Source organism: Panthera tigris, chromosome B2 (genome assembly GCF_018350195.1).
Source record: "Panthera tigris isolate Pti1 chromosome B2, P.tigris_Pti1_mat1.1, whole genome shotgun sequence".
Lineage (NCBI taxonomy): Eukaryota > Metazoa > Chordata > Mammalia > Carnivora > Felidae > Panthera > Panthera tigris.
The window spans coordinates 136270619-136289906 of NC_056664.1; the positions used below are offsets into that span (position 1 = coordinate 136270619).

General features: G+C 38.3%; 1 protein-coding gene and 1 long non-coding RNA gene across 17 annotated transcripts in view; one reads left to right on the forward strand and one right to left on the reverse strand.

Moving 5' to 3' along the window:
• The window catches only part of SYNE1 (spectrin repeat containing nuclear envelope protein 1), a 470028-nt gene that overhangs the window by 311422 nt on the left and 139318 nt on the right, over positions 1-19288 (reverse strand). For 12 of the 13 annotated variants that reach the window (XM_042987332.1, XM_042987340.1, XM_042987338.1 and 9 more), the window contains exons 10-14: positions 15959-16066; positions 12379-12516; positions 10080-10244; positions 1008-1120; positions 284-452 (exon numbers count right to left, since the gene is read on the reverse strand). In XM_042987332.1, the coding sequence (XP_042843266.1) occupies positions 284-452; positions 1008-1120; positions 10080-10244; positions 12379-12516; positions 15959-16066 (693 nt within the window). Of the gene's footprint in view, positions 1-283; positions 453-1007; positions 1121-10079; positions 10245-12378; positions 12517-15958; positions 16067-19120; positions 19172-19288 lie in introns of all 13 variants that reach the window. The other variant, XM_042987347.1, reaches the window with a different exon arrangement.
• LOC122238782 overlaps positions 1-19288 on the forward strand; it is a 55366-nt gene that overhangs the window by 19254 nt on the left and 16824 nt on the right. For 2 of the 4 annotated variants that reach the window (XR_006217950.1, XR_006217951.1), the window contains exons 2-3: positions 268-385; positions 13557-13586. This is a non-coding gene — a long non-coding RNA (uncharacterized LOC122238782). Of the gene's footprint in view, positions 1-267; positions 386-2367; positions 2627-13556; positions 13587-19288 lie in introns of those variants that run through there. The other 2 variants (XR_006217952.1, XR_006217953.1) reach the window with 2 other exon arrangements.

Below are 19288 nucleotides of genomic sequence, written 5' to 3' on the forward strand. Positions count from 1 at the left end.
TATGCAATGCAAAAACTTCTTTTTTTTTTTTAAGCAATAAAGCCAGTCACAATGGTTCGGTATGATTCATGAAGCTAAGTCTTTCTGTATTTCCAAAGAATATTAAGTGTATATTTCAGGTTACCATGAAAAGCTTACTAACTTCTATCAAACCCATTTAACATACTGGTACCTTCATGTTTAAATTCAAGATAAAAACTACAACGTCAAAGCAACCGATAGGTATTAAATGCTAAATCCACGTGTCCTCTGATTTCTTTGTCAAAGCACCAGAGAGACTTACGATGTAGTTCTGCAGAAGGAGCTCCACGGACTCTCTCCTCCCATACTTGATGATCCAAGATTTCAGCTTTGACTCTGCAAGAACCAGCAGTGAGAGCAGACGGTACTTTAATTCTAGAAATTCCATTTTCATTAAGTGTAGCTCTGATGTGGAGGAAACAAAATGAAACCTAGAAATAAAACACCGAGAATTTACAGAATGTAAGTAACTAATAGTAACAGAGCAGTGCTTATTTAACCTGTTACACGTCAGTGCTAAATATAATACAAGCACAAAGTCTTCTAAACTCTGGCTGATCAATCACTATCAGGAGCTCTGATTCCTTTTCTAGCTCTGGATTTAAAGGCAAATCGTGATTGATTGAAGTATTTAATTTAGTTCTTTCCCCTGCCAAGACAACTCTCATCTGTTTCTTTTATAAGCTGTTTTTGCAATATTACATAATGTTCCTCACGGTGCTGAATAAAAATACAGCCTCTGAAGAAACCATTTCTGTGATTTCCAGGCTGTGGGGATATTCAGGTTTACTCTCTGCAAATGATAACATATTAGGATGTTAGCATTCTTAGCATATGTTATGGGAGCTCAATTTTTATGTACTAAATGTAAGCACCTCTGTTTAAAAAAAACCAACAGTCAATTCATTGAAAAGAAAAGAAATGGAAGAAACATCCACCGAGTTTTTAAAAAAAGACACTTCATTTCAAACCAGCCATTCTCTTACCTCTCGGCCATGTCCTCTAATTGATCAGGTGGTACTGGGATCCCGTTAACAGATCTGGTCCGGTAGATTTCATGGAATGCTCTTTTGTGGGCATCTGTGTTTTGAAGCAGATCCTAAGACACGATTTAAAAAAAAAAATAAAAAATGAGAAAACATGTTCACAGGAGGCTATGAAGCATAATTTTCAGCTTGTACCGATGAGTCAATGTACTCAACAATTTGATCGTGCTGCTCCATCCAGATGTGGCTTGGTGCCTTTCATAGGCTTTTTACCTTGTACAGGAGCCCTGGTGCTTATCCCTAAGACCTGTGCTAGAGCTGTATCTAATAATTATGGCATCTTTTAAACACACACGACAGTTGCAGAGCAATGTATTCAGACATTTTAAAGGCACATGGTCCAAAGGAAAATGTAGTTGCTGCTATAAACAATGATGTGTTAGGATTTTTCTCTTTCCTTGATTTTGAATAAACTGGTTTTTAGAAGCTTAAAACTAAGCACGACTAGTTTAACCCTTAGTTTTTAGAAGCTTAACACTAAGCACAACTAGCTTAACCCTTTAATGGTTTTATATATAAATATATATATATATACATATATATCACTATTTTTATTTTACTTCTAACACATGCAGACTATTATAAAGTGAAATTTGCTTGCCATCTAAAGTAAGTCATATATCACGATATTATTAAATATTCTTATGGTTAGAAGATTTCAAACAAGCACAGGGAATGTCCTATAGAAATCAGACTGGAAAGATCAAATGTGATGTTTATAAATATTCTTTATAGGCTGTATAGAACTACACAAATTTTAATATTTTATTTCTATTTGTTTTCTGAGTTTTTCATTGTCGGTAGGCTTATTCATATAAAGACTTCACAGGTGTTTCACAATTCCTAGCCAATTTCTCATATAGAAGCAAAGAGAGATGAAAGATGCTTCATGCCATATTCTCTAGAGTTTAGTTTGTTTCTCAATAACAGAATAAACACCCAGCAGTTTGTCACTCAATGAATAGTAAGACCCATTAGCCCATCAGGATAATACATTAAAATTAGCATTTAGTTTAACCCACACGAAGATTTTGTGGATTAATTGGACAAAATAGAAGCAATAAAAAGCATAAAGCCACAAGTAAGAGAGACATTTGATGGAAGGGGGAAAAAATGAAGGCACTCATATATAAATTAAAATGTTAAAGTCATATGTATTTGTTCACATAAAGGTCATATGTGTTTGTGCCTTTTAATTTGAGGGATATTAGCTTTTGCATTGTAGAAAAATCCAAGGGAAAACTATTTCTATCCTGGTAAATTTTGTTATTATAATATATTGATCTGCTTGGAATTGTAGGTAACTGCTCAGATATTCACAAGTTTCTCAAGCCCAGAGGGAGGGCATTCTGTGCAGGAGCTGATCACAGGGGACAAAAGACTGTCTTAGAGCAACTAATGGCTATGAGTATTTCAGTCACTCTTTTCCTCCTTTATAACCTCCTGGCACATTTCTATGGCTTATGATCTTCACTGAGACCCACTCAAGTGAGTGCAGAGCAAATTTAGACCCATCACCACGCCCAGCTCCGATTTATTCTATGTGACTATATGTTAATGTGTAAGTAGGGGTCTCTGACTATATTGGAATACCCATATGTCCAGTTGCCTTCTAAGAAGTCTTCCTTATTATAGTCAGTATCTAGTTAACTGAAAATATCATGACAAGGTATCAAAACAAACAAAAATATTTTTAAAAATATGATAAAGAAACTATAGTGGGCATGACGTCACTGGGATCTCTGAAAAGCCATCTCACTAAAAACCAGCTAGATGCTGAGCACAGTCTGTGACTTTAATTCACTGGTGCACTTGCAGGAAGTAAGGAAAATCTCTTAGGTCTCCCACTCCTGTTAAAATATGACCCAAAACTGAGGCGCCTGGGTGGCTCAGTCACTTAAGCATCTGACTATTGATATTGGCTCAGGTCATGATCTCATAATCGTGAGATCAAGCCCTGTATAGGACTCTGCACTGGACATAGAGCTTGCCTGAGATTCTCTCTTTCCCTCTTTCTCTCAAAATAAATAATTAATTAATTTTAAAAATTATGACCCCAAACTGGATCACAGACCTAGCAAAAACCAATGGGAAAAGCTGATTGTTTGGGGCAAAAATCTATACCATGACTGCAGAAGTTGAGTCTTGGAACTCCTATAAGGTGGTAACAATAAAACTCAGAATCCTAATGAGCCAGAACCCTGAAATACTAACAAAAGAAAACTGGTATGAGTGTAACAAGATCAGACAAACTAGATTTGAGAATAAAAATCATTATATCATTAATTGCTTAAGGATGAAACTTCCAATTTACTAGTGTCTGTGTTAATTCTGAACATGCCTAAGAGAAAGCTTCAAAATGCATTGAGTAAAAACTGATGGGACTATAGGGAGAAACTGACAAATCTATGCAGCTGTGGGAGCAATCAGTGCACCTCTCTCAGTCACTGAGATGGAACAAAAGAAGTACTAGCATAGTAGGGGTGGGGGGGCAGGGGAGAAGGGAGGAGAGGAAAAGGGCTGTGAATCTGTGGACCTCACAGGCCTTTGTAAGAATTTTGGAATGCTTATTTTAAGTAGGCAGAAGCTAGTGGGAAGTTTTGAGAGGGGTGAAATGAATAAACTTGCATTTTAAAAGCATAGCTGTAGCCATGTTATTGAAAATGCCCTATCATTGATACGTTGCTTTCCTTAGCTTCTAAGACAACACAGGAGCTGGATTCCCTCCCACCTCACCATTTGCTCTTTCTCATACTCTTCTGCTGGTTCATCTTCTACTCTTTGATCTCTGGATATTAGATTCCCTTAGGTCTCCGTTCTTGACAGTTTTTTTCTGTCTATACTGCCTTATTTAATATCTTTAGTCTCAAAGCTTTCAACATCCTTCAATATGCCAATGATTCTGAACAGTTATCTCCAGCCTCTACCTGTGTCTTGAGCTCCTGTCTCTTATCTCTTACTGCCTGCTCTACATGTCCACCTGGATGTGAAGAAATCTCATACTTAGCATGCCCCAAACTAACCTGTTGATCTTTTTCCCCAAACCTGCTTCACTGTCTCTCCATCTCAACTGATGGAAATTCCATTCTCCAATTGCTCAGTTGAAAAATCATAGTGTCAAATATGACTCTCCTTTCTTCACAATAAATATCTAATGCTGCAAATTGCTCTGCCTTAAAAATATTCAGGGGTACCTGGGTGGTTTAGTCGGTTAAGCATCCAACACTGGCTCAGGGCACCATCTCATGGTTCGTGAGTTTGAGCCCCGCATAGGTCTCTCTGCTGTCGGCACAGAGCCCGCTTCAGATCCTCTGTCTACCTCTCTTTCTGCCCCTCCCCTGCTCACTCTGTCTCTCTCAAAGATAAATAAACATTAAAAAAATATTCAGAATCTGACCATTTTTCGTCATCTCTAGAACTACCATCCCGGTTCAGGCCACTCTACCCGGATTACTGCGACTGGTTCCCTGGCTTCTACCCTCTGTTACTAAGCCAGGCTTTTCTCACATAAGACAGAGTGATGTCATCATTCTTTGGGTAAGAAAGTTGATGAAAAAAGATGGTTAGATTCCAACAAAGAAAATCAACAGTGTCAAAAGTGCAATTAAGGAAAGAAGGAAGATACAAAGAAACAATATTGGGGAAAAATAGGAGCTTAACTACAGGCACAGAAAAGATTACCAAAAAAATATACCTTCAACTATTTTGAATAATTTTATGGCAATAATTTTGAAAACGTCAAATGGACAATTTCCCAGTAAGTATAAATTGGTGTTATTGACCCAGTTAAAATTCTGAAAGCCTGAATATTTCTAATCATTTTCAGGGGCTGGGAATACAACTGTGAAAAAACAAACAATAATTCTTGCCCTTACAGAGTTCACATTACAGTATAGAAAACCAAGCACTAACTGAGATACAGAATTAAAAGAGCAGTTGAGATGCAGATAAATACTAAAGAGAAAAATCAAATAGAGAAGAGGGAAAAGGAGTTGCGATTTCAAAGGGGTGGCCAAGAAAGTGTTGACTAATAGGTGACATTTCAGTAAAGGAAAAAAGGAGACAAGGAAGAACATACTGAGAGACTGATCAGTGGGAAGATGTTTCAGGCCAAGGAAAAGAGAACATAAAAGACAATGGCAAGGGCAAAGGGGTTGAGGTGGGGATGTGCTTGCCTGTTTGACATCATCTTTTCAGTGAAGTTTCACTGACAACCCTCGTTAAAATTGCAACACCCCTAATATTCTCTGTCCTTTTACTTTCTAACTGAAGATAAATTTTACTTATTAGTTATTTATGTTTATTATTTCTTATATGCTTCCCCCCATTAGAAGGCAAGTTATATGAGTGTAGGTTTGGTCTGTTTTTCTTCTGGGTGTATCACAAATGCCTAGAACACCACTTTGCACACAGAGAGCGCACAATAAATATTTGTGGAAAGACCGGGAAAGATTAGAAAGGCACAGCAAGAGGAGCAGAAAGAAAATGAGGAAACCAAATGAAGAAAGTGTTTCAAGGATTCAGAAATAACTATGTGAAATCCTTTTAATAGGTGAGGTAGGATGAGGACTGAGAATTGACCATTAAGCGAGGAATAAGGAGAACTCTCATGAACCTGACATGAATAGCATGGCAAGAGAAACCTTGATCCAAATGGGTTCTAGAAAGAATTGGAAAAGACAGTTCTGAAACCAAAATGAGCATGATAACTCTTTCAAAGAGCTTCACTGAAAAATGAAGGAGGAAAAATGGACAGTAGCTGGAAGCAAGAGTAGGAGGAAGAAAGACAATTTTTATTTTTTAAATTTTATTTATTTTTTAAATAATCTCTAAGAGGAGAGGATTAACAGCATATACTTTATGTCGGTGGGAAAAATCCAGCAGAAAGAGAAAAAAAACTAAAAAGGCAAGAACTAGAGGAATTGTTTACTGGAGAAGAGCAGGGAGGATGGGCTCTCATACACTACACATGTGGAGGGGCTGGTCTTAGATCAGAGCACAGATGGTTCATCCCTAGTAACAGAAGTGAAGACTGGGTATTCAGGCACAGATGCTTGTAGGTGGGTTGATGTGGTCGTGGGAGCTGGCGGAAATTCTTTTTTGATTGTTTCTATTTTCTCAGAGAAATAGGAAGCAGTGTCACCAGCTGAGAGTAAGGATATGGGAGGAGGTGTGGAAGATTTGAAGGGACAAGGTATGGAATAGTTGTCCCTGAAATAAAGAGGCAATGGAATCGGGAAATGCCTTTGGAGTGCCAGGCAGCAGTCAGGACCCACTTGGGTTAGTCATCGTGCCTGGGGGTGTGTTTTTCTGCAGGCACACTCAGCGGCATGTGCGTGGGCAGGGACTAGGCAGAGAGTTGGCTTCAATCGGGGTTATGTTTTAATCAGGACAACAGGACGAAGGAAACCTGGTCAAGACAATTAGCGTATGTACAAAGGAGTGACCTTTGCAGATTCGGCACTGAATTTAAATAGAGTACAAAAGGAACGGATGCCTTGAAGAGGGTGAGACTCAGTAAAATCAAAGGATTAAAGAGCACGGAGTCCGTGCGTTTTGGAGCCAGGGCAAGTTTGATTGGACAGTGAGATACATGCTTAAAGAAGACATTGAAGGAGTTTCAGTTACTGGTGATGACAAGTTCTAGACCATGCTTTATGCCCATCAGGGGCATAGAGGGAAGGATGGGATCACTGAAAGACAGGAGATCAAGAAACTAAGAGGCCAGGTTTTTGGCAGAATCATCTATGGGTTACTGAAGTTTTTAAGAATTATGGCATGCATTGCCATGCAGGAAATTAAATCTTCAAAAAAGGAGGGGAAGTGACCTATGTAGGATTGATAACCGCAACACGGATGGGTAGTAGGTGGTAGAGTTTGATGGCTATTTGCATAATTCCTTAAGACGAAAAGCCTTACTTTGCCAAGGCTCTACTACTAAAAAAATAACTAGTAAGTTTAATTACTCTACATGTATTACATGCAATAGTTTTGCGGGCATAGTTAAGTTTAGAGTTTAAAACAATCTGGACTAACAGCTATGTGACCTTGGGCAAAGCACTTAAACTCCGTCTGCCTCAAGTTTATTCATTGACAAAGTGAAGATAATAATAATAGTTGTCTCACATCCTGCATGTCAACTGCTTAGCAAAATAAAGTACTTAAGACAGAAACATAGCTGAATACTCAATTATAGTTAACTATGACTATTTTTGTCATCTTCCTAGATAACTACGCATTAAGGTATCTGGAAAATAGAAAAGCTAATAAAGGTGTATCTTGCTTTTCGGAATAATATGATCCTACCTACATGTAAGTTAAGTTAAAAAAAAAAAACTTTGGTAGAACCATTTGTAAAATAACCCCTTTGCCAAAAAAAATTAAAAATTATCTGAATCACGTTTTCAAACACTGATTATGTATTAACAGACAATCGTCATGTGGTATGCTTTTTTTTTAAAGATGTGAACCATGCAGAAAACCAAAAATTTGAGATCTTGATAGCCTATCTAAGTTTTCATGGCAAAGCCATAGTTACTTTTAGACTGGGATAAGTAGACAATATTCTCAAACATTCTTGCTTATGTATTAATGAGTCCTATATTGTGCTTTTTTCCATTATTTGTGTAACCCTGTCTCAAGATTTCCCCCTATTCTTAATATAGTGGGAACTGCATTTCCAAGCCAGCCCAATATTCCAGCACAAAGTAGTGATACCAAGTTGATGGGCTGATTCTTCTACTGAAGAAGACTAGAATTTTAGTTATCTCAACAATGATTCAAACTGCTTACATCATCAAAGCTTATCTTATTATAGGTACCTAATAAATATATCTTAAATAAATGAGAATTGATTTTATAATTAACAATGACATTGTTTTATGACTCTACTACTCTCAGTACCTGTGCCCAGACCTAGTAAAAGTCCCTACCTCAGTAAACAGATCATTCTGGAGATTTGCCTTGACCTAGTCCTAGCCCTTACTTGCCTCTGCTTGCTTCCTGTTGTCTCTTCATTGCATTCCCTGACCTTCTCTTCAGTCCTTTCTGATTTTTAGTCTCAGATAAGCATCTTCTCCAGCTCTTTCCCCTTCCCTTTCCCTACTCCATTTCATTTTGGCATTTATGGTTGTTCGTTACACTCTGGTAAAAAAGGTGGTTCCAGCTGCACAGTTGATGGTTGGCACAGGGTCTCTATCTCTCAAAGGAGCCAGGAGAGTCATGAGGGGCCTCAGTTCATATAATCACTGAGACACATGGACAGCGTGTGTGCATCCAACTTAAAACTCAACGTTCAGCAGGTGTTGCTGCAGCCTAGAGTGTGCAGTGAATTAACATGTCCGCTAAATCTTATCAACTGGTAAATAGCACAGCCAATATGCTTGGACATTTTCTCTGTGGTGGAGCATTTAAATCAGACCTAAGTATATTATGCAAACAACAAACACATGCTGTGTCTCAAACTTCTAGATTGGAGGCACCTTGTACATAAAACTGGCACACAGTAGGCCCTTGGCATGTACTCACAGAATTAGCACATCTAACCCACAATCCATACCCATTCTACATCTGATTTTAAACCCTAAGGTAGCTTCTTTTGTATGAATCAGTCACCTCAGTTACACATTATTTCAACTGTTACATGACGCATTAAGTGGTAGTTACAACGAATTGCTAATCTGTTGAAGCGGTATTGTTGTGTAATCCTGTCTCAGCATTTCCCCCTATTTTTAATATACTGGGAATCTCAACAAGGGCATAGCCCAGGTTTTTCTGCTTCTAAGAAGACTTAACCTGACTCAGTCCCAGAGAAAAGTCTTGGGACTTGATCTCTTATCCTCTATCTTCAGAGACAGTATAGACTAGCAGGCCTGGATTTTATGTGCGTGTATCTCCAGCGACGGAGCAGACGCCAAAGTCATGCTTACCAGAGAAGCAGATTCTAGGGAGTTTTCTGTGTGTTTTGTGTATGGTGGCGGTGGTGAGAAGGGGAGAGGCTAAGAGATCAACAGCAAAACTTAAAGTATCTGGAGATACTGATTACAACGGAAGAAGGGCCAAGAATAAACGCAGAAAGGACCCTGACCGATCGTGCAGGAACACAAAATCTTGTTGCGTCCATCTTGTTTGGCGGCCGGATCTGGGGTGAGTGAGTCGAGCCGAGAGGGTCAGGAGCTGAAACTCCATGGCACCTCTGTACCTCTACATTTCTAGTTTCAAAGATAAGGTCCCAGAGGGGCCTGAAACCAAATCTGTCATGAATTTGCCTTACAGTCTAGTTTAGAACATAGAACAGTCTATTTCCTTGAAGCAGTAAAAAAATATTCCTATCTTGGCAGAAAATATACGTGAGCCACAGATTGCCCATATTTGGTCACCTCCCCTTGTCTGATTTCCACATATACAGTAATCCCTACGATGACAATAAATGAGGTACACAAACTCAATTGCACGAAACACAGGACTGAGTTAATATGATGTTAGTGAAAAACAGCATTTTTAGTTAGGTCCCACAAAACCCAAAGAGGAATATGTTAGAATTTATACTAAGCACAGCTGACTCTGCAGTACACTAAAAAAGTCGCAAATAAAAGTCATCAACGCCTAATCCCACCACTTCCTAAAATCCCCACTCTCCCTTGACCCCCTGCCCCCTCATAGCAAAGGACATAAAAACGTGGTAACTTGGCTTGCCTTCCTTTAAGAACGGAGACAGGAATGAGGTCTAGAACCAATGGCCAACCACATTATTACATAAATGTGTCTGTGGGCTTACCTTTCAAAAAATAACATATAGCAACGGCAATAACAAAGATAACCGCCCAGAAAATTCTTCAGAAAATAAATCTACTGGAACTGTCGTTAGCAAGCAAGGAAGACGGAAGTGCGACATCTCAGAACCTATGTGAATGGACACTTGGGAGACGCGCGTCAGTGGAAGCTCTAAACAGCCAAGTCTTCAGACAACACTAGGACTGCTGTGCAGGAAGATCTCCCCACCAGAACTCTTACCTTGTGTTGCTCGCGTTTCCGTTGTATTGTGTTGGCCGTTTCCTCATGCACCTGCTGAATGGTTATTTCCTCTCTCAGGGCCACCTCCGCTCTGTATAACCAGGCACCTATGGTGCCCAGAGGTGCAGGGAGAGATTTATCAAGCTGTATATGCCAGTCAAAGAGCTGAAATACAAAAGTGGAAAAACAATGTCTCTCAGAAGACAATTCCTTAAATTCCCTCAAATGACTTTTAAAGCCCCCATAAGGATTTAACTTAATCATCTTGTGTTACTTTAATAACTATCAAGTAAGAAAATATCTGTGTTCCGAATGCGGTACTTTGAGAATGAGGAGGAAATTAGAGTTACAAGCAAATTTTAAGGAAACAAAATACACCTTAGACACGGAAGGGTATTATTGGGAGCTTAAACAATTTTCTACCTATAGGAGTAGCACAAAGCCCCCACTGATTTTTCCATTTGGCCTTTGCTGAAAGGGAAAGGACTGGGTTTGCTGACGTGCTCCAGGACGTGGTTGTTATACACTGGGTACACTGTTGTGTATCCTTTAAAAGCTCACACAGGGGAACAGGTGCAGAAAAATCAGGGTCATCTAGATATCTCTGGAGGGAAAGGAACATTCAGGATTCTTTCTATGAAACTACAATTCCCTAACCATTTCTTCATTTCTTCCCCTTTATCCAATTCTTTTGGGGGGTGGGGGGGTGGGGAGGAGAGTGCAAGAAGAGGAGGGGACAGAGGATCCACAGCAGGCTCTGTGCCGACAGGCTGTCAGCACCGAGCCCAATGTGGTGTTCGATCTCACGAACTATGAGATCATGACCTGAGCCAAAGTCAGACGCTCAGCTGACTGAGCCACCCAGGTGCCCTTCCACTTTATCCAGTCTTAAGCACTGTTTCCTAACTTACTGGAATACCAGATGGGATAGGCTGAGGGGCTTGGGAACTAACCTATTCTCTGGTAGAGTTTGTGGGGAAAAGATTAGATTGTAAAAATGAAGTAAATAGAAGTTCAAGACAAATATTCTCAATAGTGATAGAAGTTTCAGTGACCAAGGTTGAAATCTTGGTCTTTAAGTTTGCAAAATATTAACATGAAATTTACTGAGCAGTTTTCCTTCAGGTTCATGAAAGACCAGATTAGAAGATTTGCTTAAATTAGGGGCATCTGGGTGGCTCGGTCGGTTAAGCGTCTGACTTCGGCTCAGGTCATGATCTCACGGTCCGTGAGTTCGAGCCCCACGTCGGGCTCTGTGCTGACAGCTCAGAGCCTGGAGCCTGTTTCAGATTCTGTGTCTCCCTCTCTCTCTGCCCCTCCCCTGTTCATGCTCTGTCTCTCTCTGTCTCAAAAATAAATAAACGTTAGGGGCGCCTGGGTGGCTCAGTCGGTTAAGCGTCCGACTTCGGCTCAGGTCACGATCTCGCGGTCCACGAGTTCGAGCCCCGTGTCGGGCTCTGGGCTGATGGCTCAGAGCCTGGAGCCTGCTTCCGATTCTGTGTTTCCCTCTCTCTCTGCCCCTCCTGCGTTCATGCTGTGTCTCTCTCTGTCTCAAAAATAAATAAACGTTAAAAAAAAAAAATGAAAAAAATAAATAAACGTTAAAAAAAAATTTAAAAAAAAAAGAAGATTTGCTTAAATTAAAGCATGTAAAACTAAATGTCCATATACAAAGATTACTAACTATTAATGAAACCTAGCTATAGACTTTAGAGAAGTTATTGAGGCTCCATTCTTGGGAGTCACCTTTTCTAAACAACCCAGAATTTAGTTGTGTAAAGTGAGCAGTAACCCAGGTGGTCTTGCAGGATTTCAAGCCATCATCTACTACGTGAAACTACGTGTTTGGGGCGCCTGGGTGGCTCAGTCGGCTGAGCATCCGACTTCGGCTCAGGTCATGATCTCACAGTTTGTGAGTTGAGCCCCGTGTCAGGCTCTGGGCTGACAGCTCAGAGCCTGGAGCCTGTTTCGGATTCTGTGTCTCCCTCTCTCTCTGTCCCTCCCCCGCTCATGCTCTGTCTCTCTCTCTCTGTCAAAAATAAATTAAAAAATTTTTTAAATCTTACAAAAAATAAAAACAGAAAAAAGAAACTACGTGTAGGGCAGACAAAGCAGAAGAGTTGTTCAACCAAGTTCAGTACTTCCACTAACTTAAAGGAAAACTCCCATGGCTAAGTCTTTCCCTCCTCAGCTAGAGGCAGTAGGACCAGATGACATATCACTGTTTAGAAAACACGATGGAAAATGTTCTTGACTAAATTACATAAGCCTTAGTAAAATTAATCACGAGAGAACTTACCCTGGAGGACACTCTATCCCAGGACTGCTTTACCAATGCTTGGTCAAGTGACAATTTACCGTCTCTATGTATTGGTTGTATTAAATGTTCGATCTGTTTCCTTTTTATTTCATATTGAACTCTGAAGTGCTTAAATGACTAGAAGAGGAAAAACAGAAACGACATGGACACGAGTCAAAAACAGCAAAAGCAAAGGAAACCACATTTCCTAAATAACAATCCTTCATATTTGGATAACACTCAATATACGTTGTTGATAATGATGACAAGTCGTGATACTGATAGCACTGCCATTCATGAAGCCCTGATGATGAGCCTGGCCCCAGGCTAACTGCTCTTTGCACATCATCTCGTCTGGCTTTCTCCATCACCCTACAACATCGACATGCCCTATTATTATTACCATAGGAAGCCCAGAGGTAACTTGGCAAGAACAAGTAGTGGAGGCAGGAGTAAAACCTAAGATTTCTCATTTCTAGTTAAATAATCTATGTACAAGCCCATGCTCATCAAGAAATCGTAGAAAACAGGAATATAAACCTATGTTAATAATCAAAATAGTTGCTCTACTTCAAAGTAAATAACAGTTAAATAATAAACCAAATAACTTAGAGATACAAATTATATACATCAAAGTACTACTAATTTGAAGATATCTAAATTTGTGTTTAAGTAAGGCTATCTAAAGAGTTTTACATAGGGGACCTCATTTATATAATAATATTTTGCTTTAACTTTATGGCATTAAAATATTAATTATCGTGTCATTTCTTTTATCATAGTGTGTATAACAAATTTGTAATATGTAGATTTAACCATCAGTCAAATGCTAATCTAAAAAAGTAGTGATTTTAATAAAAGTTCCGCATTTTACATTAAAATAACACATCCTGGAATAAAATTCCATGTCCAAATATGAATTGAACATGCCACTAAAATGTGTAATTATGTTAAAGAACGTAAGAATGGCCCTATAGAATCTAGCAGGTAACACATCTGAAAGAATCCGAGTAAACAAACATGTAAGTTCACATGAAGAACACTGGGGGGAGACGGTGAGTAACTATTTTACCACAACTTTTATCTTCCGTTTCCTCCAACTTCACGTAATTTAAAAATACCAAAACATAAAACTGATCTTTAATTTTACTTAACAGAATTTCAATTTTATTCCACAGAATGAAAAAAATGGAAAATACACTGTTATGGTAAGTAGAAACAGAAAATGCTGATTATGTAAGAAACACACAGACGAAAATGTCCCCTATATTCAGATTTCACAAGCTCTCTAACCCTTTTTTAAGAAACAGCCCTTCATCTTTTGTCTGAAGGGAGTGTTTCTATTTTGTGCTTTTCTAATCTTTTGTTTTCCTTTTATAAAATAACATCTGTACAACAGGTAACTTCATAATTTGGAATTGATTTTTTATAATTTATGCCTAAGCTAAAACACACACTAGTCTAATAAGTAGATTTACTCTGTTGTTGTATTTCTATTCTCACTTTACAGGTTTCATCATTTTTTAATGAGACTCATCCAGAAAATTGTATTTTTGGGCAAAAAAGATTACACTAGCTTTCAAAGCAAAAAATGTACATACATATAAACACATACATACTGCTTTGCTATGTTCAAATAATATAATATCGACGCAATTATCTACCTAAAGTCAGGAAGAATTTATGTGTTATATAAAATCACACACTAATGCCAATGGCTGTATCTTTTATCATCTGCCATGTTGAGTCTCATATCATTGCCCCTTTTTATGTAGCAAAACCAACTGAAATATAGACTAGGATATATTATAGTTTGGCCACTAAAATGCGATGCTGTTTTAAATAGGAAAATGTTCATGCTGCATACAGTGAATTACAATTTAGTGGGGAAAACCGGTTGTAAGACTCTGTGTCTTAACAGTGAAAATTGGAAGCCGAAATCCAAGTACTGGCAGTATAAGGAGATGGGGGGTGGGCAGAATAACAGCAGCAGCAACAGCCCTGGACTCAGTGTGAGTACAACAGTGTCGAACCAGGCAGGTCACAATAGAAACTGATCCCATTAATGGGCTCGCTCCAAATATTCATGTTGCAAGCCTTTATTAAATTCGGCTTATTCTATAGTAGTTTTCAATGCGGCGCTGAATTCATTTTTTGGTGGGATTTTTTGTTATGTGACATCTGCCAGATCATGAGTTGTAGAAAAACAACAACTAGATGTTTGTGTTTTGGGTCATCTCTAAGACTCTGAGTTCTAAGCCATGAAGCCTCCTCGGAGCTCTACATACAGGGAGGGTGGACACACACAACCTAGACCTACTAACGCCACCTCCGGGATACACCCAAAAAACGAAAACAGGATACTGAAGAGGTATCTGCACTGCCATGTTTATTGCAGTATTATTCACAATAGCCAAGGTATGGAAGCAACCTGAGTGCCCATTCATGGATTAATGATAAAGGAGATATGAGATATATACATATATATATAGAGAGAGAGACAGAGAAAGACAGAGATAGATATAGATATAGACATAGACATAGGTATAGATATAGATATAGATATAGATATAGATATAGATATAGATATAGATATAGATATAAAGATATAGATAAAGATATAAAGATAGATATATAGATATATAGATATAGATAAAGATATAAAGATATAGATAAAGATAGATATAGGTATAGGTAGAGATAGAGACAGAGATAGAGATAGAGATAGAGATAGAGATAGAGATAGAGATATGGGGGGAGAGGGAGGGAGAGAGGGAGAGATGTCTATATTTCTAAATATCATAGAAAGGACATCCTCCTATTTGTGACAACACATTACGCTAAGTGAGATAAGGCAGACAGAAAAAGAGAAATAATATAAAATATTACCTCCATGTGGTATTTCAAAAAGCCAAACTCATAAAGACAAATTAAAATGGTGGTTTCCAAGGGATGGGGGGTGAAGGTGGGGGATAGGACAGATACTATTTAAGTACACAAACTTCCGATGAGTAGTAAATAAATCCTAGAGATCTAAAAGCACAGTATAGTGGATATAGACAACAATATTGTATTATAGTCATCAGACTTGCTAAGAGACTGGAATGTAACTATCCCAACCACAAAAAAGAAATACTTATGCAATGTGACGGAGGTGCTAATTATTTCTACAAGGGCAATCATATTACAATATATAAATGTATTATATTTTTTAAAACTACTTATTTACCTAGAAATACAATTATTATTATTTTTTATTTATTTTCGAGAGAGAGAGAGAGAGAGAGAGACAGAGTGTGAGTGGGGGAGGGGCAGAGAGAGAGGGAAACACAGAATCCAAAGCAGGTTCCAGGCCCTAAACTGTCAGCGCAGAGCCTGATGGAGGGCTTGAATCCACGAGCTATAAAATCATGACCTGAGCCAAAGTTAGATGCTTACTAGACAATTATTACAATTGCATGCAAACTTAAGATAATACATATTATTTCTTTAAAGATTTTTTTCTCACTAATATCATTAGAAAGACTGAACATGGATTAAAAAGCTTTTAAGAAACTGAAATCACTTCTTCATACATTACCTGATATTTATCCTGTAAATTTGATTCCGTCATCTGTGCCCTTGTCAAATCTCTTTCAAATTGTTCTATCCAGACTTTTGTTTCCTTCAAAATTAGCCCGTCTTCTCTCTAGAAACCAGCAGACATTACGTTATCATCAATGACTGTACATTTATTTAATTGCTGATTAATACCTGGCTGATTCTAAAATGCCCCAAATATTTAGTAAGTTCCAATTGTCTCTGCAAGTTTTTCTCTCTCTCCTCTCCCTCACTTATTTTGGGAAATAAGAGGCAAAAGTTAAATCTAGAAAAAATAGCTTAATTATCTTGCTGAATATTGAAATTATCTACCTCCATTACTTTCTCAAGAAACACTAATTTAATTAAGAGAATGTGCTCAAGAGGAAATGCCGTAAGTACAAAAGTACTCAGGAAGAGCGATGGCTGGAGAGGACTGAACACATAGGCCTGGGGGTGCTCTTAATCCAAGGTCATTCATAGCCCAGAAGACTATTCCAGATGAGACTAATTTTGGCTGAATCCAAGGAATGACAGCCACAGTAACATTGTGGACTAGTATTATTTAAAAATGCTATTCAGGATTATAACATAAGCTTCATGATGTCAGAAAATATTTATTTTGTTCAATATGGTATTACTAGACCCTGGCAACACAGCACCTATAAATATTTACCAAAATATTTGCTGAATGAATGTATCCAGGCTACCACTCACATCCCAAAAATGAAAAAAAAATAGAGATCTTATATAATTTTTTCCACAAATAATAGCAAGCCATTCTATTATTGATTTAGTGAAAATATCCTAATTTTTCATCAAGACTTCTTAGCTGGTAAGAATGCCAAATTAATCAAAAACATATTTAACGTGGTTCTTGACACTTACAAATAGCTTCCAACTACAGGAGCTCACCTGGTCACAGCCCTATGACACAGATGAAACGGCTGATGACAGGTGAAGTGGCAAAGTAGACAGAGTGTTGGCCATGGAGGCAGGTCAACCTGGTTGCGAATTCTGGTTCTGACATGTGCCAACTCTGTGACTTTGGACACAATGTTTTTTAAATCCTCTCTAGCGCTGTACCATCATCTGAGTAGATATCACACACCGCTTCCCCAGTTTGGGGGAGAATTCGAGAAAACCTGTGCGGCACACGCAGCACAGAGATTGGCACACACTGCCGTCGTGACCCACACCTTCTCTCGCTTTCCAGTCTTGAAAAGCAATCCTGTCCTGCCTGAAACATTTTGCTCTGAATAATGCCTTCCTCAGAGCTCAGCTCAGACACAACCTCTCTAGAAAGATTTTTCTGACCCAGAAGTCTTGTTGGATCCCTCTTCTGTGCCAGCGGTTCTCACACATCAGCATGCGTGACAATCACCTGCAGGACTTCTGAAAATAGATTGCTGGGCACCACCCTCGGTCTTCCTTGGCTTGGTATGTCTGGGGTGGAGGCTGAGAATCTGCGTTTCTAAGAAATTTCCAGGTGAATCTAATGTTGCTGGTCTAGTGACCACATTTTGAGAATACTTCTCTGATCCTGTAACAACCTGAGCTCAAATATTCACTAGAAAAACACTATTTTTATATCGTCCACTTGTCTCTTCCCCTCCATCCATGGTACAAACCCCTTATTTATCTTATTTTTCTCTAGCCTAACATCGTGTCTAGCCCTCAGTCTCACTCAATATACAATGGTAGAGTAAATGAGTGGTAAAATAGGTCAGTAGAGAAAGAAATGAACAGGAGCCCAAAGCTCTAAAGTTTTAGTTCTTCCCAAGACGGCTCTTTTGAATGAACAGATAAACATGACCAAAGCGCATGGTTTATTACCGGGTGACTGGTTGACTATCACACCCATAAAAGCACAAATGGCATATTCTTATGAGCTCAGAAGAACAAAATGCTCTTGGTCTACCTCCAAGATACCAGAGGCCAACGTGACCGCTACGAGGGGGATCATCGAAATGACATGGACCTCTCACTGTGAGCCTCCAATGACCTGTTTCTCACCAACTGAAATTTTTTCACAGTCACCTTAGAGAAAGGATTATGTTAAGTTAACTTCATTAGGGTTCATCTAGTAAATGACTTTTCTACTGGTGGGCCAGTGTCAAGCAAACTGCAATAAGGTAAGAAGGATGGAGCTATTTACACACTCAACATTCTCCTCTTAAGAGGAAACTGAAATACAAACAATATTTAGATTTCCAGAGCTCATTTAGTCCAGCGGCTTTTCTTCGACTGGTAACCTTACCAGCATTCAAAGACATGGAGGTCTATTTGTCTAGAGAAGACCACCTAAATTCCAGGCAACATTCCTGCCTGGAACTCATGCCAGCATTCTCATGACTGTTTCTCTTTCCTTCACTTTCTCTTTCTCTCTTTTTCACTCAAATATACACGCAGGCACTCTTATATGTTCTGCAGTATGTTTAATGTACATCAACTCACGATTCATGGGGCATGAAATAGAAATTACTTTAACATTTGATATACAATTAGTTACTTTTAATTTGTTATTTGAATGTTGGCATCATTATATTTTATTGATAGATCTTTAACCTCAGCCCTAGATGGAATATAAGAAAAATGGAAAACAAATAGGATAACTTAGAATTGGGACAGACCTCACAGTCATTAATCCCACAAGTATTCCTGAGCACTACCGTGTGTCATGAACTTTACTAAACTATGTGGCCACATACTGAGCAGAAGAGACGTAATAGACCTCAGGATACAAGCTAACTGAGTACTTACCTTCTTCAAGTAATTATTTCCTACTTAATATTTTAAAATATAAAAATAAATCTTTAGCTTTGTTTTTATTTTGCATGTCACATACAAAGAGGCCAAATGTTGTTATTGTAAATTTTTCCTTTCATTAGTGCTGTTAAGTGTTATTAAGAAGAAATTAATTGATGCCATCTTATAATTAAAGATTAGTGGGAAAGTCCATGGGAGTGGCTCAGGCTACAACTAACATTTCATAACATTTATGTAGGTTATTTGTTCTATTAGAAAGAAAAGGAAATAACAGAATTAATGTATTAAAAGAAACGTGTATATAAAAGCAAATACATGCAAAGGAATGGCTAGTAAGCTATGGAATATAGGACGTTTGAAAGAGGTCACTAATTCAAGATTATTTACATCTTACCTTAAAATTTTGGATAGAATTTGCAAAAGATGGAAAACCTGGAAGTATTTCCTAACAATATGAAAACAAGATAACATACAGAAAAAGAATATAAATCAAGGACAAAAGATTATATAGGAAATAAGAAAAAAATCAATGGAGAGGCATCTATCCATAAACAAACAGATG